Source organism: Bufo bufo, chromosome 4 (genome assembly GCF_905171765.1).
Source record: "Bufo bufo chromosome 4, aBufBuf1.1, whole genome shotgun sequence".
NCBI lineage: Eukaryota > Metazoa > Chordata > Amphibia > Anura > Bufonidae > Bufo > Bufo bufo.
Window position 1 is genome coordinate 460,640,953 of NC_053392.1, and position 22,618 is coordinate 460,663,570.

Below are 22,618 nucleotides of genomic sequence, written 5' to 3' on the forward strand. Positions count from 1 at the left end.
CTTCAGTAAGGAGCAATTAGTACATGTATTAATGCACATTTAAGCATTAATCCGCCAGGTCCAAAAAGAGGGACATTAGGATCAAAGAGGGACTTGGGTCAAAAAGAGGGACACTTGGGGGGGCCTGTCCTTCAGTGTGGCCACCATCTGCTTCTGCTGACTGTGTCCCCTCCCACTGGCCCCTGACCCCCAGAGCTCAGCCTCCAGAGTCTGGGAGGGGTCTGCACGGAGCTGGAGAGAGAAGCTGCCCGGTGCTCTGTCAGAAAACCGTCTCCCTTCTACGAGATCACGAGACCCCTGCGTGGAGCGCCTCCCTATACTGTAGCATGGTGCAGGGGAGCCGAACAATAGCGCCTCCTCGTCCATAGGGAGCCGCCCTGAGGACCATGTATACCTTCGTGGTGAGGGACGAGAACAGCACCGTGTATGCCGAAGTGGCCAAGATCCTGCTGGCCTCGGGACAATGGAAGCGGCTGAAGAAGGACAACCCCAGGTTCAACCTCATGCTGGGGGAGAGGAACAGACTGCCGTTCGGGAGGTTGGGTAAGTCCCGGGGCTCTCCATGACGTCATCCTCATTTAGCCTCCCTCTGACGTCATATTTAGCAGATCCCCAAATCCTTCCATTCACAGAGGAGTAATAGGAACTGTACTTGTAAAACTGTGCCCATCTTAGAATGAGAGTGACCCCAGTGACACATTACCGGGACCAGAACTTCTTGGAAGCGGATCCAATACCGGACAGATCAATAATTAGGCCTCACGTTTCCTCCATTCATTTCTATGGGACCACAAAAAAACGCAGACTGCACACGAATGTCATCGGTGTGCTGTCCACATCAGTGTCCGTCCCGAAAATGATGGGACGTGTCCTATTCTTGTCGGTTTTGCAGAGAACAATAGGCATTTCTATTCTTGGGCCAAAGAAAAATGGGGTATGCACACAGCCGGCAGTTTGCGGACCACCAAATACATACGGTGGTGTGCATGAGGACTTGCGGGGGAATTCCAGTGCGTATATATATATATATATATATATATAGACACACACACACGTGCAGGGAACTGCATTTGGGTGTTTCCTACTGCACCAAGGCGATCTGAGCCAGTGCTGCTGCAGCGCCCCCCGGAGCCCTGGGACTTCACAGGCGACAGCGCTGACCACCGCTCATCACTTTAGATAGAGCTGCTGAAGCTGGAGGAGACAGGGATTTGTCACCAGTCCGATAAGAAGACCTGGTTTTCACATAGATGGTTGCATTTTTACATTGACGCCCTTGGGAAATGTTCCGTGCACTCCTGCTGCATTATAGAGCGTTCACACCTGGGGGATTGTACTATAAAAGCTGGAGAAAATAGTGCCGGATGCAGTGATGGACCCCTTTGTAGTCAGTGGAGTCCGTCGGGCACTGTTTCTGTGCCCATTGGGCACTTTCATCATTTTCATTGTTCTGCTCCTCTAACGGAGTCAAACTAAATAAATAAATATCTATAGGTGAATGGAGTTTAGTTAACCCCCCCTTTTAATTTTGGTTTGCTTTTATTTCATGCAAATGACCCCCTTAAAGGGGTTGTTCAGGAAAACATAAATTCTGACAAGTGCCAGCATCTCTCCTGCCCTACAGAAAGGATCATACATAGGGCTCAGTCAGATGACCGTATATTTGTGTCCACATTAGTTCTGCAATTTTCCGGAACAGATGCAGACTCGCTCATGCTGTCTGCATCCTTACTTCTGTTCCGCGGAGCCGCAATTTTTGGACCGCAAAACGGATACAGTTGTCCGAATGAGCCATTCGGCTGAGTTCACATCACGCTTTAGCTTTCTGTTCTTCTGATCCAACAGAAAAATAAATGAAAAAAAAACAAAATGCATCTTTTAGGTCTGTTTCACATTTGCGGTAAAAAGATCCAGCAGGCTGTTCTGGCTGGGAACAGCCTGCCGGATCCGTGAATACTTGCACTGCCGAGATGCCATCCGGCACCATTCACTATAATTGGGACCGGCGGCTATCTGGCCCCTACCCAACAAATATGCTGTGGAGCAGGCGGACATAATACCACTGCATGCTGCAGTTTTCGTACGACTGCTTCTCAGCATATTTGCCGGGTAGCGGCCGAACCTCCGACTGTCCCCGTTCTAGTGAGTGGGGCCGGACAGTATCTTGGCAGCGCACATTAGCGCCCGGTATTTAAAGGGAATCTGTCATATCTGGCAATGTTAAAGATAATACAACCGGGTCCGTTCATAACGGATGCAGATGGTTGTATTATCAGTAACGGAAGCGTTTTTGCTGAACCCTGCCGGATCCAGCAAGAACACTAGTGTGAAAGTAGCCTAAGGGTGAGCTCACTCTTCGATTATTTAGACTGTTATTTCCATCAGTTATTGGGAGTCACTCCTGGTTTTGGCTCACAGTAAGGCCCCTTGCAGACGAGCGTGTCCAGATTAGGTCCGGATGCGTTGCGTCTGCGATCAGGGAAAATCATGCGAGTAGGTACGCAATTGCAGTCAGTTTTGACTGCGATTGCGTTCCGATGTTCAGTTTTTATCGCACGGGTGCATTGTTAGCTCGCGTGATAAAATACTGACTGTGGTACCCAGACCCGAACCTGGACTTCTTCACTGAAGTTCAGGTTTGGGTTAGGGGTTCTGTAGATTTTAATATTTTCCCTTATAACATGGTTGTAAGGGGAAATAATAGCATTCTGAATACAGAATGCAAAGTAAAATGTAGAATGAGGTGTTAAAAAATAAAAATAAACTAACTTACCTGTTCCAATTGATAGGGCAGCCGGCATCGTCTTCTTGCTTCTTCTTTCAGGACCTGCAAAAGGACCTTTGGTGACGTAATTGCGCTCAGGTGACGTCAGCACAGGTCCTGCTGAATGAAAATAGAAGGATCTTCTATTTTCATTCAGCAGGACCTGTGCTGACGTCACCTGAGCGCGATTACATCACAATATTACAGGGAATAGACTTTAATGGGGTCCAGGGTTGCTTTCTTCCCTATCCTCTCCTACAAATAAAATAAAAAAATAAAAAATACAAAAAGAAAAATTGAAAAAAGTCACCACTGTGTATGTTTTCGTTTTTTTGGGCGTTGCTGAACAACTGTGTGAAGTGGGTAATTTTCACAGAAAGTCACATTCCATTGAAGAAGGAGGTCGCGCTGCCACGGACTCCAGCCTCCAAGTGTAGAAAGAGATTATGGCAGCTCTTTTTGTGCAGCCCCAACACGGAGTTCCAGCAAAAAAAGATCTCCACCACGGATATTCCTTCTGCGGATAAAAGGTTTCAGGGCACATAGTAAAGTTCCACCAACTTTCGGGTTTCTAAAATCCTTTTATTATATTATATTATTATGCTCAGAAGAGATCTTCTTTTGCTGGAACTCAGTCTTGGGGCTGCACGAAAAGAGCTGCTATCATCTCCTAGCAACCATGCGGGAAAATCGCACCGCATCCGCACTTGCGATTTTCACGCATACCCATTCATTTCTATGGGGCCTGCGTTGCGTGAAAAACGCAGAATATAGAACCTGCTGTGATTTTCACGCAACGCACAAATGATGCGTGAAAATCACCGTTAATGTGCACAGCCCCATAGAAGTGAATGGGCCGGATTCAGTACGGATGCAATGCGTTCTCCTCACGCATTGCACCCGAAAGGAATTCTCGCCCGTGTGAAAGGGGCCTAACTGATGGGAATAACTGAAGTGTAAACTCAGCCTAAACAGTTATGTGAACTTACCTGCTCCCCGCCACTGTGCACTGTCCTCGGCGCTGTCTCCCATGTCTCCATCTTATGGTCCAGGCTTTGTTTTCTTCTTTCCTGACATGGGCATGGTCCTCTTCAGCAGCGATCTGTCCACAAGAGACATGTCGCCGCTGAAGCGAATCATGACCATGACCATGCCGGGGAGGAAGAAAACAAAGCCTGGACCGGAAGGTGGAGACTCAGTAGAGGAAGGGAGGCTGCTGACCCCGGTTAGAAATTATGTTCCTGGACAACCCGTTGATGACATACATGTCAAAACAGTGTGTGTCACCCTTAGGCCTGATGCACACGACCGTTGTTGTGTTCCGTTCCGCAAAATGGGGTTCCGTTGTTCCGTGATCAGTTTCCGTTTTTGTTTCCGTGTGTCTTCCTTTATTTTTGGAGGATCACCAGACAAGAAGGAAAGTAAAAAAAAAGTCTAAGTCAAGTTTGCCATGCAAATGATAGGAAAAAAACAGACGCGGATGACAATCTTGTGTGCCTCCGCGTTTTTTCAAGGTCCCATTCACTTGAATGGGTCCGCGAACAGTTTTCCTTGAAAAAAATAGGACAGGTTATATTTTTTTGACGGACTGGAACCACGGATCACAGACGTGGATGACAAACGGTGCATTAGCCAAGTTTTCAACGGACCCATTGAAAGTCGATGGGTCCGCAGAAAATCACAAAAAAACGGAACAACGGACACAACAACGGTCATGTGCATGAGGCCTTAAAGATATCTGCAAAGGGTCCGTTGTTGGTCCATATATACGTTTTGTGTGTCCTCTATATTACACATGCACTGCTACACTAAAAAGGCGTTCCAGAGCCTCTCCTACCTGTAGTCAGTGAAAACCACTGACAGAATACAGATGCCATTTGCACTACAGTGAAAAAAAACCTGACCATTAAATATGGATACGCAGACTAGGGAACACTCGCTCTGCACTGGAGGCAGCAGGACCTGATGCTCCCAGTGTGATAATGTAGCGTCACGATGATGGGAGTGTAAGGTCCTGCAGCCTTCAGTGAGGAGCAAGTGTTGAAGTGTGGATGTATATTATTTATTTATTTAGGCCTGAGAGGCTTTTTTATTTAATTTAACAGACTGTGGGGGCTTAGCTCTATCTTCAGGGTCTCAGTCACAGAATTCTCGCTGACAACCGTGTTGATTGTCCAAACAGTGCATTTATTTTTGACACCAGCACCAACAAACACAGTACAAACTGAAAACCTGCCCGTCTGGGCTCCACCTAAACATATAACCTAAATCCCTGACTCACCTATACAGAGCGCAGTTCACACACCGTCTCTGGTGCAGCTTTCTCAGCCAGTGGTCCGCCTGGCTGTAGCACGGTCAGTCCAGACTATCTCCCAGCCTCATGGTCTTTCAGCCTTGTCCAGCTGAGACCACACAGTGCCTCCAGCAGGACTGGGTTTTACAAAAACTCTGTCTCCTTCTCCAGACTGGGAGCCACACCCAAGTCCAGCAACAGGATTAAATACCATCCCTGGACATGGGCATATTCCAAAATCCCGGACTGGAGCATGGGGAACAGGCAACCACTCAACACATTGCCTGTTCCCAGTAAAAGCCCGCCCCGGACTAGCTGTCTTGGTGTCTAGCAACTAACTTGGTGGCCACCTATATCTAGGGCCCTTACTCCACCAAGGCCGGGCCCCTTGGTGACACGCTCCTGGTGCAAACAACCTCCTTTTTTCATGCCCCCCCGGGACTTTACTGCACCCTTCACTATTCACATTGCCACAGGACGTTAGACGTTTTTAACAGGGGTTTAAAAATGGGCCCATTAATTGTGGGGTCTGTCTCTGCCAGATCTCCGAATGCTAATGTAAGTGCTAAAATAGAATGACAGAAAAATAAAGCCCCATGTATCGCTGAAAAAAAGGAGAAAACTGTATTTAAAGGGCTTCTGTCACCCCACTAAACATTTTTTATTTTTATTTTTTGGTTAATTATAATCCCTATACTGCGATTTATGCATACATACTGTAATTAAGAATTTTGGTTCAGCAGATTATGTTAAAAATTTACTTTTAAAATATGCAAATTACCTTGCTACCAGCAAGTAGGGCGGCTACTTGCTGGTAGCAGCCGCATCCTCCTATCCTAAAGACGCCCCCTCCTCATGTTGATTGACAGGGCCAGAGGACGGGATCTTTCTCTGCTGGCCCTGTTTGCATTCAAAATCTGGCGCCTGCGCCGTACCTGTCTTCAGTCGGCGCAGGCGCACTGAGAGGCGGACTCTCGCTCGGCCGCTCCATCCTCAATGCGCCTGCGCCGATGACATCACATCTACACCCGGCACAGGCGCATTGAGGAAGGAGCGGCCGAGCGAGCGTCCTCCTCTCAGTGCGCCTGCGCCGACTGAAGACTGGTACGGTTACAGATTTTGAATGCAATTGGAGGAAGAGCTTCACTGTGAAGTTCTCTGTATTGGACTGATGACAAACCATCTCTTCTTCTCGGACCGCTATAGCAGGAGACCATTTCAGCTGTCACTCAGCAGAGAAATCTGGCTGTGAAGCAGCTCAGAGCAGAGGGGCACTTCACAATTAAGCTATATGTCCTGTGACACATTCAGAGGTTTAGTCTGGGAAAACAGGTATTTTCCTCCCAGCATGTGCTGCTGGGCTGATTTACAGCCAGGTGAGGTCAAATACTGGACCGGATTTTAAGTGCCGGTCTGGGTTTTGGCAGCACCTGGCTGTCCTTGAATAGACAGCTGGGCTCAGAAGCCATGTCTGTCTGCTGGGTCCTGAGGCCTGTGTTGGGCTGAAGAGCTGAGACCCGTATATCAGGGGAACTTTTTGTTATATTAATTTGCCATTGGGTGTGAAGTAACACCAACAGTGCAAAAGTGAAGTTTTGTTTTTGGCACCATGTGTGAATAAACACTGAAGTTTAAATTACGAACTTGTATTTTGCCTCTGTACTGCGCCCGATTATCCTAATTACAGGAGCGAATCCCCCCAGTCCATATGTGAATATTCAGCGTGTGCTTTCTAACAACCACTTTACTGCATGAAAAATAGCCCTTATCAGGTGATGGCTACAACTGTTAGGACTACTGACCTGCCTCATCTTGTGTCTTTATGTTCTACAGGTCATGAGCCTGGCATTGTGCAGCTGGTAAATTACTATCGTGGAGCAGATAAGCTTTGTCGTAAGGCTTCCTTGGTAAAGTAAGTGGCCTCTGTTTTGCTTTGTGAACTGCTTAAAGTAATTTCACCTTTTCCTCATTTCCATGAGAAGCATGTTGTTTTCTGAATGTACTGGTTCCTACTTAATGGAGTTTTCCGAGAGTTTAATATCGCTGTCCTGTCCTCCTGATTGGTCATCAGTATCTGATCGGTGGGGTCCCCCCAATCAGCTGTTTGAAGAGGCTGCAGTGTTCTGGTGAACCGTGTCCTCTTCCTAGGGCAGTGGCATCACGTTCATCGGTCACATAACCAAGCACAGCAGAGTCCCAGTTAAGTGAAGGGGTCTGGGATGCAATACAGAGCAGAACCGCTGTACAATGTATAGTACAGTGTTTGGTAAGCTGTGTAGGGTTGCACCGGGTATCGAATATTCGATACCCAACGATACTTTTGTACCGAGATCAATACGTACTGGCCGTTGGGGGAGGCCACTGCGCCACCAATGCATATGATTAACCCTTAAATACAATTGTAGGCTGCGGGTGCCAGCTCTATCACATACCGGGAACCCGTCCTCTATGACAGGGCGTGGCGATCCCCGTCAATTAACCCCTGAGGGGTTTATGGACGCGGTTCGCAGCGCCCTGTCATTGAAAGCGGGTGCTGCGTATGTCATACAGCCATCACACGCAGCCTACATTTTTTTTTAATGGTTAATCATATGCATTGGTGGTGCAGTGGCCTCCCCCAACTTGGAATTATAATCATGTTAATTATCTTCATTGGTGGCACCCCCCCCCCTCATTGTTATAGTTATTGGTGACAGTGGCAGCTTCCGATTGGAGCCCCAGCAGTGATATCGCGGGGCTCCAATCGGTTACCATGGCAGCGCCATCCACAGCTGCCATGGTAAGCTCCCTGCTGCTGTGTGCACACAGCACAGGGCAGCAGGGACAGTGTAAGATCCATTTCACCCTAATAGAGGGAGTAAAAGATCCCAGGTTCTAACTAATAATACATTTTAATTCCCCCCCCCTCCTTTCCCAATTTTACAAATAATAATATATAAACAATAAAAAATGTAACATATTAGGTATCCCTGTGACGGAACTGAAAAACGCTAGTGTGAAAGTACCCTTGAGCATAACTAAATAATAAATAAAGACAAAGACGTCTATCTGATAGAAGAAATGGCCGCAATACTTTATTATGAGTTACCCAATAAATAAATAATCAACAGATCAGAATAAATAAATAATTAACCCTTAAAAACCAAATCATTAACCATTAAAGACCACAATCCACTCAGCTATAGCTGAGTGATGAATCCCACCAGCCCCTCCTTAACAAGGTGAGGCCCCCCACAAGCATTGCAGCCCTTTCTCAATAGCACATTTCAAAGCAACATTAAAAATGTCAACCCCAATTTCTGACAAATGCACATTGTCAGATCGGAAAAGGCCTAAAATGGAGCCCTCCAAATCAATTCTCAGTGTATGTTCTCTTCTCTGCTCTCTTCTGAGCCCAGAATACATAAGAATGGCCAATAATCCAAACAATTAAATGATCTCCTGAAAAATAAAACATAATTTAGTCTGATAATAGCAGATCTGGTCTAACATATAATTTAGCTCTATGTGAGTCCCAACGCCCTATTCTTCTAATAATTGCTTCATCCAACCCACACCTCGCCGCCTCTGTTGCTGCTCCAATCCTGAAAAAATGCAAGGAAATTTTAAGAGAGCTAAGGCCAAGAGCAGCCAAACATTTCTTAAGTACCGAGCAAAATTGAAACTTGGTAAGAGGAGAGCCATCTTTATGAATCAAAAATGGGCCCGACACAGCCGGCCGCACCACAAGCCAATCACGCACTATATTAACTGAACATAGTAAAGAACCAACCCAAGCATTTAGCCTTCCAAATTGATCGGTTATAGACCGCTTCAGAAAAATTTCAACAAAATCAACGTTTAAGGAGACATCTGAAAAATCTAAACCAGAACAAACTGAACAACTTGCCGAAACTAACTCCCCAATCTGCTGCAAAAAAAATGCTGCAAAAAAAAAAGCAAAAGCTTAAAAAAAAATGCTAGAACAAAACTAGTATGAAAAAGTAATACTTCGAATGAATCCACACACACCACAGACAGAATCTCATATAGACTTCCCAACAGCTTAACAGATATCGGTCTCCTGTTATCTAATTCCGAAAACCTTTTACGGTATCCCTTTAACATCTGCTTAATAGGAAAATAAGCTGACAACTGTTTTTTGCCAAATAACTTCTGAAAAAACGAGATTCCAGCAACACTTCTAGCAACTGAAGAAAAAGACTGTTTGTTTTTTTATAGATTAGCAACAAACAGCAAACTCGCTCAATATCATCATGCTCTCCGCTTAATAATTTAGAAAACAATAGCCAATCCCGCCATGCGGCTGCACATGCAGCCCATGTTTTAGGCACTACAGACTGTTTAATAGCCTTAGCTATCAATCCCATACCAGATCCCAAAGATGACAAGGACAAGGAACTCCCTTCACATCCGCTCCTGGTGCTAGCTCCCGAAACTTGCCAAACTAAGAACGAGATAAAGAATCTGCTAAGAAATTAAATGTACCTTGAACATATCTTGCCTTAACCCAAATATAAAGTTTCATACAACATAAAACAAAATGCCTCAATAACTTAACCACTATTTAACACTTTCACACTCGCTTTTTGGCTTTCCGTTTGTGAGATCCGTTCAGGGATCTCAGAAGCGGTCCAAAACGGATCAGTTTGCATCCTGAATTGAAAAAGATCCGCTCAGAATGCATCAGTTTGGCTTCGTTCCGTCTCCATTCCGCTTTGGAGACTGACACCAAAACGCTGCTTGAAACTGAGCCAAACTGATCCGTCCTGGCACACAATGTAAGTCCATAGGGACGGATCCGTTTTCACTCACCCAATCTGGCACAATAGAAACGGATCCGTCCATCATTGACTTTCAGTGGTGTCTTGGCTATGTTAAAGATAATACAAACGGATCAGTTCTGAACGGATGCAGACGGTCGTATTATCTGAACAGTTCCGTCCACGACAGATCCGCACAAAACGTGAGTGTGAAAGTAGCCTTAGACTAAAGCATATTAATTGCAAATACAACACCTTTGTTATCTGTGTTGATCAAAATCCTTCTGTTTTTAAAAAACCTACCCCATAAAACACCAGCACAGGAAAAAATTCTAGAAGAACAATGTTACCAGTCAATCCATTATTAATCCATGAAACTGGCCAAGCCTCTGCTGACCATTTACCATCCCAAAAAGCGCCATAACCACAACTCCCTACCGCGTCTGTAAATAAACCCAAGGCATCAGCCTCCACGAACTCCACGAATCGCCATATCATCTTTGAAACTTTTAACTAACCTAATATGCGAACTTGGAGATTTCAGACCTCTAGTAGAAAAGTACAGCCGTTTGGAAAAGACCCTTCCCACTGGAATGATCCTGCAAGCAAAGTTCAACGTACCTAGCAAGGATTGCAACTCCTTCAACGTGCATTTTTCTTTCCTTATTAGGCTGGGTTCACACAGGCGAGATTTCCGCGCGGGTGCAATGCGTGAGGTGACCGCATTGCACCCGCACTGAATCCGGACCCATTCACTTCTATGGGATTTTCACGCATCACTTGTGCGTTGCGTGAAAATCGCAGCATGCTCTATATTGTGCGTTTATCACGCAACGCAGGCCCCATAGAAGTGAATGGGGCTGCGTGAAAATCGCAAGCATCCGCAAGCAAGTGCGGATGCGGTGCGATTTTCACGCATGGTTGCTAAGATGACAGTCTATTCACTGTATTATTTTCCCTTATAACATGGTTATAAGGGAAAATAATAGCATTCTTTAATACAGAATGCATAGTAGAAGGTCAATTAAGGGATAAAAAATAAATTAACTCGCCTCCTCTTGATCGCGTAGTTGTCGATCTCTTCTTACTTCTTTAATCATGAGCTGCCGGCTAAAGGACCTGTGGTGACGTCACATCCCATGGTCTATCACCGTGGTGATGGATGATGTGATTGGACCATGTGATGAGCTCAGTGACATCACCACAGGTCCTGAAGAAAGAACAGGAGACCGGCAGCTACGCGATCAATTGGAGGAGGGGAGTTAATTATATATATTTTTTTTTAACCCTCAATTGACCTTGTACTAAGCATTCTGTATTAAAGAATGCTATTATTTTCCCTTAAAACCATGTTATAAGGGAAAATAATTACATCTACACAACACTGAACCCAAACCTGAACTTCAGTGAAGAAGTTCGGGTCTGGGTACCACATTCAGTTTTTTATCACGCGCGAGCAAAACGCATTGCACCCGACTGCAATTGGGTACCTACTTGCGCGGGTTTGCCGCAATGCACCCGGGACACATCTTGAGCCAAAACGTGACGCCCGTGTGAACCCAGCCTTAAAGAAACCAACAAAAACGTAATCTTCTCTAACTTCCCCATTGAAAGGCATTTATCAAATTAATAACCCCCATCAAACTGAAAACCCAATGAATACGGGGGTGCCAGCATGCCCAGAAGCAATAAGCGCTTCCATCAATACAGATGGAAGCGCTCATAGCTGAGGCGCTGACACCCACATACTGCGGCGGGGTACAGCAGCGCATATTTCCCTGTCCCGCCGCCGATCACCGCCATAGGATTCAGGCCTAGTAGGCCTGAAGCCTATGCGGTAGTGAAATCCCGTCACAGGCGCGCATGATGACGTCATCGCACGCGCCTGTGTCGGGACTCGGCAGCACAGTGCCGGGACTCTGTGAGCAAGCGCAGGTGAGTATTTAGCTTTTAGTTTTTTTTTTTTTATGTGCCAACTTTGGGGGACATGAGGAGGGTGCACACAGAAGGACGTGGGGGGGAAATATGGTGGGATACTGTGTGGGGGCAAATTACTATAGGGGCAGTGTGGGGGACACTACTGTGTGGGGGGCAGTGTGGGGGACACTACTGTGTGGGGGGCAGTGTGGGGGACACTACTGCGTGGGGCAAATTACTGCGTGGGGGCACTCTAGGGTACATTATAGCTGCTGTAGACACTATAGGGACATTTGGGGTAATTTATCAAAATGGTGTAAAGCAGAACTGGCTTAGTTGCCCATAGCAGCCAATCAGATTCCACCTTTCATTTTTGACAGCTCTTTTGGAAATCCAGTTCTACTTTACACCAGTTATGTCTACTGGAGTACCTAGAAACTCTTCACGCTCGTCTGTACGGGTGCTGTTGATTAGATTTTGGAGCCCGTTCCTTCCTTTTGCCACAGGAGACTTCTGATTAGTATTGGCAGCAGGATGACACTCTGGGGACACCAGGATGGGGAGGTTGATGGCAAAATTGAGAAATCTAACGTGTCTGTGTTACAAACTCGAGATGCGACTGAAAGAATTTGTCACGTCCGTCTAACGGAGGAGAAGAGGAAAGAGAAGGTCTACATGACAGGAGATGTCCCTGGAGGTATGTGGTCAAGTAGGGGGGGGGAGGGGGTGCCAGAGAAAGAACCCGCCCTGGGTGCCAAACACCCTGGGCACGCCACTGCCCAGATGGCCTTACTGGCAACAAGCGAAAGGCCGACTTCACATCTGCTTTAGCCAGTAAAGCCCTATTCCCAAAACGCCTTACCAAAGACAATGCGACATTAGAAGACTCCTATTCTACAGAGGCCTTAGATTTGTCCACCAAATTATTAAGAGAGTATTTTTCTGGAAACGAGAAGTGGTGTATAAGCCTAAACTCCCCTGGGACCTTTTCTGGGACCACTTCCAATGGCGGCAAACGAAAGTTCTCAAAAGGAGGATTCACAAAAGGACCTGCTATCCTACCAAGGCCCAATTCCTTTTGCAATTTACTCCTTACTACTTCTTTAAATACAACGACAGATTTCAAATTATCTACCCAGCAGCAACCTTTCCCCAAAAAATTCAGGTACCTCAAAACCAAAATAAAAACCCGCAGAAATGAATTTAGCCTTCATTCGGTCTGGATACATTTTTAACCATAGTAGCATTTCTAAAAGCTTCACTGCTGGGTAGACTGGGAGTTCCTTTTAAAACACCTCAGCATAGGATGAGATCCACTGCAAAATGAACATTCATGTTTGTAGCGACAGTTTGACAACCATTTGCAATTTGCTTCATTAAAAGCAAAACACACCTATCTATTATAATCTTTGTTGATATTATGCACCGTTTTCTATATTTCATCTCCCCTTGTTTACCAAGTCTTTTGTGCTGGCTATAAAATGGCTGCTGATGGAGGGTCATGTGACCAGGCGGATCACCTTCGTCTGTCTCCTCCATTCGAATACCGTTTCATGCCGGTGCAGTGTGTTAGAATGGAGGAGGCTGAGTGATGTGTCTGGTCACATGACCCTCCATCAGCGGCCATCTTATGGACAGGACCTCTATGCAGACAGCACAGAAACTTTGCTTAAGAAGGGAACATGGCTTATCAATAAGCACAAAATCTCTATAAAGGCTATATTAACCACCTCCGGACCGCCTAACGCAGGATTGCGTTCCGGAGGTGGCAGCGCTGCGCAGAGTCACGCATATACGCGTCATCTCGCGAGACGCGAGATTTCGCTCAAAGCCGGCCCGCGCATGCGCATCGCGGGCCGGCAAAATTTAAAGAAGTATTTAGTCACCAGCCTGCCAGCAACGATCATTGGCTGGCAGGCTGGCGATTTTCAAAAAATCCAATCCAAAGTCATATAACAGATCATATTAGTAAATATGATCTGTTATATGGCTTGTCTGCTCCTGTGCTGGTCCTTTTCGTCGGTTGGATCCAGCACAGGAGCAGACTGAACTGTGAGTAGCACCAACACTACACCTTAGCCCCAGATCACCCACCTGCACCCCAATTAACCCTTTGATCACCCCTTTGATCGCCCCTGTCAATCACTAGTGAAAGGAAAAAAAGTGATCAGTGTAAACTGTCACTTTTTTTTTTTCACTGGTATTGGCTGTTAGGTTTTAGGGATAGTTTAGGCCCCTTGGTTAGGTAGTTAGCGTCAGTTAGCGCCCACCCCACCGCACCGCAGTCACTTTTATTCGCTGTTTAGCGTATCGCTAATCAGCATTTGTACTTTTATAGTATCTGTAAGTGATCAAAACTGATCACGGTCAGATCTATAATAGTATTAGTGTCACCTTAGCTCGCCCTCCACCCAAAACGCAGTGTTTGCCCGATCAGGCCTGATCGGTCGCCCACACGTGCGTTCACCCACGCCCGCCCCACCGCAGTGACAAAAAATATATATTTTTTGATCACTGCACATTCATTTTACACGCACTGCGGCGATAAAAAAATCAGTTTTGATATTTTTTATCAACTGCAGCAGCCTCCGGTACTTCGCTAGCCTCCCCTTTGTAAGACAGGTTTGCTTTTTTTCTTGGGTAGTCTCAGGGAATACCCCTAAATTTAGTAGTCCAAAATGTCAAACAGGGGGTATTCTTCTGAAGAGGCCTACAGGATTCTGACCCAGTCGGATGAGGAGTGGGAACCCTCATCTGACGAATCTAGCGGGTCAGAATATGAACCTGTGGAAAGCAGTGGCTCTCTGACCCAAAGTTCGGACGAGGAGGTGGAGGTCCCTGGCAGCACCAGGCGTACCCGGCCCCATGTCGCTAGACCACAGGTTACGCAGGATCCGCTTCAAGAGCAGCAGAGTGGGGCTGTCGCTGCCGGATCACGTGGTGAGGCATACACCAGCAGCGCAGCCCTTCCTGGACCTAGTACCAGCACTGCCGTACAACATGGTGAAGTAGCGAGCACCAGAAGGGCAGTTGAAGCTGGTACGGTGGCACGTGCAATAGTTACCCCGTCGCAGCCACCGCAAAGACGGGCCCGTAGAGCCCCTAGAGTCCCTGAGGTGCTGGCAAATCCTGATTGGCAGTCACCAACTTCAGCCGCACCAGTAGTTCCCCCTTTCACCGCCCAGTCTGGAGTTCGGGTTGAGACGGCTCAAATCGGTTCGGCCCTGGGATTTTTTGAGCTGTTCTTGACTGCGGAGCTCTTGGACTTAGTCGTGGCAGAGACCAACCAGTATGCCACACAATTTATAACCGCTAACCCGGGAAGCTATTATGCCCAGCCTTTCCGGTGGAAACCAGTCCAAGTTTCCGAACTTAACATTTTTTTGGGCCTTCTCCTCAACATGGGCCTGACAAAAAAGCATGAATTGCGGTCATATTGGTCAACGCACCCAATTCATCACATGCCCATGTTCTCTGCTGCTATGTCCAGGACACGATTTGAGACCATCCTACGTTTTCTGCATTTTAGCGACAATACCACCTCCCGTCCCAGAGGCCACCCTGCTTTTGACCGGCTCCACAAAATTCGGCCCCTCATAGACCATTTCAACCTGAAATTTGCAGATTTGTATACCCCTGAGCAAAACATCTGCGTAGACGAGTCCCTAATACATTTTACCGGGCGCCTTGGCTTCAAACAATACATCCCAAGCAAGCGTGCCCGGTATGGGGTCAAATTGTATAAGCTCTGTGAAAGGGCCACAGGCTATACCCACAAATTTCGGATCTATGAGGGAAAAGATCAGACCCTGGAGCCGGTCGGTTGCCCTGACTACCTGGGGAGCAGTGGGAAGACAGTCTGGGACTTGGTGTCACCCTTATTCGGCAAGGGGTACCATCTTTATGTGGACAATTTCTACACAAGTGTGGCCCTCTTTAGGCATTTGTTTCTAGAACGGATTTGCGCCTGTGGCACCGCGCGAACTAGTCGCGTGGGCTTCCCCCAACGGCTTGTAACCACCCGTCTTGCAAGGGGGCAGAGGGCTGCCTTGTGTAACGAAGAACTGCTCGCGGTGAAATGGAGAGACAAGCGTGACGTTTACATGCTCTCCTCCATTCACGCAGACACGACAATCCAAATTGAGCGAGCAACCCGTGTCATTGAAAAGCCCCTCTGTGTCCACGACTATAATGCGCTCATGGGAGGGGTGGACTTCAATGACCAGATGTTGTCTCCGTATTTAGTTTCCCGCAGAACCAGACGCTGGTATAAGAAGGTGTCTGTATATTTAATTCAATTGGCGCTCTACAATAGTTTTGTTCTCTACAGTAAGGCTGGGAGAACAGGATCCTTCCTCAAATTCCAGGAAGAGATCATCGAGAACCTCCTTTACCCAGGAGGTTCCGTGGCCCCATCCACCAGTGTAGTTAGCCGTCTACACGAGCGACATTTCCCCAGTGTCGTTCCTGGTACCTCAACCCAACCGTCACCCCGAAAAAGATGTCGTGTCTGTAGCAGGAGTGGAATAAGGCGTGACACCCGCTATTTCTGTCCTGACTGTGCTGACCACCCTGCCCTATGCTATGGAGAGTGTTTCCGGAAGTACCACACACAGGTACACCTAGCATAGGGATCACATCTCACCAGGACAGGTACACAGGGCTATTAGGGCCCATTCACTCACAGCTGCTGCAAACCTCTCCTTTCACCTAGGATAAAGTGCATAACGTACTTCGCCACATCTTTGGGCGATTTGCGCTTTGCACATTGTCCCATGGGGAAGGAGAGGTTTGTTCTATAAAAGGTAAAAAAAACTAAACAAAAAAAAAAATACCGGTAAGTAAAAAAGTTAAATGTTCAGTTAAAAAAGTTTAAAAAAGTTTCTATGTTCTGTTCAACAGTTAATAAAGTTATTGCTTTGCGGCCTGGTTTTTTCTTTTTTGTTTTGTTTTTTTTACCTTTCAGGTGGACCAACCGATCGACTAGCTGCAGCACTGATGTGCATTCGGACAGAAGCATTGCGCTGCTGTCAGATTACACGCAAGTCGGTGTATGCGGCGCTGCAAGACGAGATTTCTCCTCTGCAGTAAAAGATACGTTTGCCGAGGCATATGAGCTGAGGAGGTGGCGGTGTTCATATACTTTGGCAAACACTTTGTATATATAAAAAAAAAAATCCCGGCAATGATTTATTCATCCACATCGATTGATGTGAATGGAGAAATCTGGTTTGCCAGGGCATACGAGCTGAAGTGGGTATGGAGATTGGGCGGAGCTCCTATGTCCTGGCAGACGCCTTTCCCCTCCTTTTTCTTTTTTTGGCAGAGATTTTTTCATCCACATTGATCGATGCGAATGAAGAAATCTGTGCCGTTCATTTTTTTCTTTCAGCCCAGAGGCTGAACGGAAAAAAAAAATCTCATTACCCGTATGCTCAATATAAGGAGAATAGCAGAAACTCCTAATGCTGGGCATACATGTAATGATTGCGGAGACCCTCAAATGCCAGGGCAGTACAAACACCCCACAAATAACACCATTTTGGAAAGAAGACACCCCAAGGTATTCGCTGAGGGGCATATTGAGTCCATGAAAGATTGAAATTTTTGTCCCAAGTAAGGCCTCTTTCACACTTGCGTTGTTGGGATCCGGCATGCACTTCCGTTGCCGGAGGTGCCTGCCGGATCCGTAACAACGCAAGTGTACTGAAAGCATTTGAAGACGGAACCGTCTTCCAAATGCTTTCAGTGTTACTATGGCACCCAGGACGCTATTAAAGTCCTGGTTGCCATAGTAGGAGCGGGGAGCGGGGGAGCAGTATACTTACAGTCCGTGCGGCTCCCCGGGCGCTCCAGAATGACGTCAGAGCGCCCCATGCGCATGGATGACGTGTCCAATGCGATCACATGATCCATGCGCTTGGGGCGCCCTGACGTCACTCTGGAGCGCCCGGGGAGCCGCACGGACGGTAAGTACACTGCTCCCCTGCTCCCCGCTACACTTACCATGGCTGTCAGGACTTTAGCGTCCCGGCAGCCATGGTAACTATTCAGAAAAAGCTAAACGTCGGGTCCGGCAATGCGCCGAAACGACGTTTAGCTTAAGGCCGGATCCGGATCAATGCCTTTCAATGGGCATTGATCCCGGATCCGGCCTTGCGGCAAGTCTTCAGGATTTTTGGCCGGAGCAAAAAGCGCAGCATGCTGCGGTATTTTCTCCGGCCAAAAAACGTTCCGTACCGGAACTGAAGACATCCTGATGCATCCTGAACGGATTACTCTCCATTCAGAATGCATTAGGATAATCCTGATCAGTATTCTTCCGGCATAGAGTCCCGACGACGGAACTCTATGCCGGAAGACAATAACGCAAGTGTGAAAGAGCCCTTAGCGGAAAGGGAGACTTTGTGAGAACAAAATCAAAAAAATCTATTTCCGCTAACTTGTGCCAAAATTTTTTTTTTCAATGAACTCGCCATGCCCCTCATTGAATACCTTGGGGTGTCTTCTTTCCAAAATGGGGTCACATGTGGGGTATTTATACTGCCCTGGCATTTTAGGGGCCCCAAAGCGTGAGAAGAAGTCTGGTATCCAAATGTCTAAAAATGCCCTCCTAAAAGGAATTTGGGCACCTTTGCCCACCTAGGCTGCAAAAAAGTGTCACACATGTGGTATCTCCGTATTCAGCAGAAGTTGGGGAATATGTTTTGGGGTGTCATTTTACATATACCCATGCTGGGTGAGATAAATATCTTGGTCAAATGCCAACTTTGTATAAAAAAAATGGGAAAAGTTGTCTTTTGCCAAGATATTTCTCTCACCCAGCATGGGTATATGTAAAATGACACCCCAAAACACATTCCCCACCTTCTCCTGAGTACGGAGATACCAGATGTGTGACACTTTTTTGCAGCCTAGGTGGGCAAAGGGGCCCACATTCCAAAGAGCACCTTTCGGATTTCACAGGTCATTTACCTACTTACCAGACATTAGGGCCCCTGGAAAATGCCAGGGCAGTATAACTACCCCACAAGTGACCCCATTTTGGAAAGAAGACACCCCAAGGTATTCCGTGAGGGGCATGGCAAGTTCCTAGAATTTTTTATTTTTTGTTACAAGTTAGTGGAAAATGATGATTTTTTTTTTATTTATTTTTTTCATACAAAGTCTCATATTCCACTAACTTGTGACAAAAAATAAAAATTTCCATGAACTCACTATGCCCATCAGCGAATACCTTGGGGTCTCTTCTTTCCAAAATGGGGTCACTTGTGGGGTAGTTATACTGCCCTGGCATTCTAGGGGCCCAAATGTGTGGTAAGGAGTTTGAAATCAAATTCTGAAAAAAATGACCTGTCAAATCCGAAAGGTGCTCTTTGGAATATGGGCCCCTTTGCCCACCTAGGCTGCAAAAAAGTCTCACACATCTGGTATCTCCGTACTCAGGAGAAGGTGGGGAATGTGTTTTGGGGTGTCATTTTACATATACCCATGCTGGGTGAGAGAAATATCTTGGCAAAAGACAACTTTTCCCATTTTTTTATACAAAGTTGGCATTTGACCAAGATATTTATCTCACCCAGCATGGGTATATGTAAAAAGACACCCCAAAACACATTCCTCAACTTCTCCTGAGTACGGGGATACCAGATGTGTGACACTTTTTTGCAGCCTAGGTGGGCAAAGGGGCCCACATTCCAAAGAGCACCTTTTGGATTTCATAGGTCATTTTTTACTGAATTTGATTTCAAACTCCTTACCACACATTTGGGCCCCTAGAATGCCAGGGCAGTATAACTACCCCACAAGTGACCCCATTTTGGAAAGAAGAGACCCCAAGGTATTCGCTGATGGGCATAGTGAGTTCATGGAAGTTTTTATTTTTTGTCACAAGTTAGTGGAATATGAGACTTTGTATGAAAAAAATAAAATAAAAAAAAATCATCATTTTCCACTAACTTGTGACAAAAAATAAAAAATTCTAGGAACTCACTATGCCCATCAGCGAATACCTTAGGGTGTGTACTTTCCGAAATGGGGTCATTTGTGGGGCGTTTGTACTGTCTGGCCATTGTAGAACCTCAGGAAACATGACAGGTGCTCAGAAAGTCAGAGCTGCTTCAAAAAGCGGAAATTCACATTTTTGTACCATAGTTTGTAAACGCTATAACTTTTACCCAAACCATTTTTTTTTTACCCAAACATTTTTTTTTTATCAAAGACATGTAGAACTATAAATTTAGAGCAAAATTTCTATATGGATCTCGTTTTTTTTGCAAAATTTTACAACTGAAAGTGAAAAATGTCATTTTTTTGCAAAAAAATCGTTAAATTTTGATTAATAACAAAAAAAGTAAAAATGTCAGCAGCAATGAAATACCACCAAATGAAAGCTCTATTAGTGAGAAGAAAAGGAGGTAAAATTCATTTGGGTGGTAAGTTGCATGACCGAGCAATAAACGGTGAAAGTAGTGTAGGTCAGAAGTGTAAAAAGTGGCCTGGTCTTTCAGGGTGTTTAAGCACTGGGGGCTGAAGTGGTTAATAAGTGCCATGTCTTCCTTTTAATAGGCATTTCCCCCAAATTAGTTGCAGGTATTGTGTGACCTGACCATTTGTCATGACACAAGGGGAGCAGGTCACCACTGTGGCCAGCAACTGGCTGCAGCAGCGTCAAACTGGAAGTTTACATCCAGGGATCAGAGTGGAGCAACGGAGGCCAGAGCGCACAGGACCTCCCCCCCCTTAAACATGCACAACCCCCTTAAGGCCTCATGCACACGGCCATGCCCAAAACGGATCCGCTAAATAAAAACTCCTTCTGTGTGCACCCCATATCTCTCCCCCCCCCCCCCCCCATTAATAGAAAGGCTATTCTTGTCCACAGTACATTATGTTCTAGAAACTGCGGAAAGGCTATACGGATCCACATAAAAATCTGATGTGTGCATGTCACCATAGAAATGAATGGGTCAGTGTGCTGTCTGCTGATAGAACGTGTGCTTGAGGCCTTAGCTTTATTTCAATGGGTTGGCATTTTACTGGTCTTGGTGAGGTGGTCTATCTATGTTGCTGTATATATGTCTGCTTTGGTATGCATTATATTCAGGTCATATTAGTGAATTTATGAATTTTGTATAATGTGATTACAGTTTTAATCATTTTATTTTACAGATTAATTAAAACGAGTCCTGAGCTTTTGGAGTCCTGCACGTGGTTCCCAGAATCGTATGTCATTTACCCAACTAATCAGAAGTCTCCTGTGGCAAAAGGAAGGAACGGGCTCCAAGATCTAATCAACAGCACCCGTACAGACGAGCGTGAAGAGTTTCTAGAATCATTTAACGGAAGAAAGGAGAGTGGAAAAGGAAATGTGTGGATAGCAAAATCCTCATCCGGTGCCAAAGGTTAGTCCAAACGTACGGAAAGGAACCGCACTCTTCTCCTTATTAGTAGTGATGATTGGTTAGAGCAGACGCAAAAAGCCTGTGTCCAGTGGCACTTTGGGAAAGGGCACCAGGCCGTCCGGGTTTCAAATCTGGTATAACCTATGCAGTAGCCTCCATCCATCACTTCTGCGCATGTGATGTTGTAATGGTTCATTTAGGGTTGTACCATATTCAGCCACCTCTGCTTAAAATTGCTGACCCATTCTCTGTTACATTTACCATTTGATCAGAGTCTTAGTATTTAGTGCTTCCAGCTCCAGAGATGTAAATCTAGTATCGTGTGTTAAGGTGCCCATATTCCTTAGATGGCTGTCTGCCAAATGCTCGTCTTTACATGCACACTTGGCTCAGCCCAGCATGCATGTGTTTATTATGGGAGTGTAAGACGCTGTCAGCAGTGATGGCTGCCATCTTAACTCACAAGTCCGGCGAGGCACAGGTAAGCCCTCACCTGTGCCTATATCGGGAGCCGGTCTGAAACAAATGCGGTCACCGGGAGCAGGCAGTTCCGAGAACAGCCCGATGAAGGCCCCCGGCGGCTTTTCTCGGAACTGCCTGCTCCCGGTGAGGGCTTACCTGTGCCTCGCCGGACTTGTGAGTTAAGATGGCAGCCCGCATGTGTTCGTTGGCGAACACTGTGAACTGGCTGTCAGATACCTCTGGTGGTGACTTTTCTCCCTTGAGAACAAAGGATCAAGCATCCACCATGTCTGATGCATCTTTTCCCAAACCTCTGCTGTTGGGGAAAGCAGAGGGTCCATTCACACGTCAGTATTTTTCTTTTCCAGATTTTCGTTCCGTTTTTTGCGGTTCCGTGCTTCCGAATTGTACATCCGCATCCGTTCTGTTTTTCTGCAAAAAAAAAAAACTAAGGAGGAATATATGTTGGTAGGGTATTAAAAAAATAATTATTTCTATTTCCTGGAAACGGATCTGCAATTGCGGATATTTTTTTGCGGATCCACATATCGGAACGGAACAACGGATGCGGAACACACTGAGTGCTGTCTGCATTTTTTGCGGGGCCAATGAAATGAATGGGTCCGCATTCCGTTCCGCAAATTAGCGAAACGAATGCGAATTACAAAATACTGACGTGAATGGACCCTAAAGAATTGATAACTGAGATTGTTTTCAGGTAAAGCGGTTGTGCAGGATTCGTCATAGGGACATATCAAAGGTTTTGATCGCTGGGGGTCTAAATACGGAGACCCCCCACCAAACGCTAGAACGAGGAGAGAGAAACGGTCACACAGCCAGCTCCCTCTCCTTGCTAACAGAGACCCAATCCAGACAGACCATAGACTTTCTATTAGGACCATTACTGCAGTAAGTAGAGAGAGCGGGCTGTTCAAGCGCTTCTCTCTCCTCATTATAGCAAACTGTGGGGGTCTCGGCACTAGGACCCCTACTGATGAAAACCTTTGATATGTTG

At 46.2% G+C, this 22,618-nt stretch overlaps 1 protein-coding gene across 1 annotated transcript; it reads left to right on the forward strand.

Annotated features, from left to right (window-relative positions):
• Nucleotides 1–203: 203 nt before the first annotated feature.
• On the forward strand, nucleotides 204–21,146 carry TTL (tubulin tyrosine ligase). The gene is made up of 3 exons (XM_040427335.1): nucleotides 204–543; nucleotides 6,891–6,969; nucleotides 20,909–21,146. The coding sequence occupies exons 1-3, from the start codon at nucleotides 387–389 to the stop codon at nucleotides 21,144–21,146; spliced, it is 474 nt and encodes a 157-aa protein (XP_040283269.1). The 5' UTR covers nucleotides 204–386.
• Nucleotides 21,147–22,618: the final 1,472 nt, after the last annotated feature.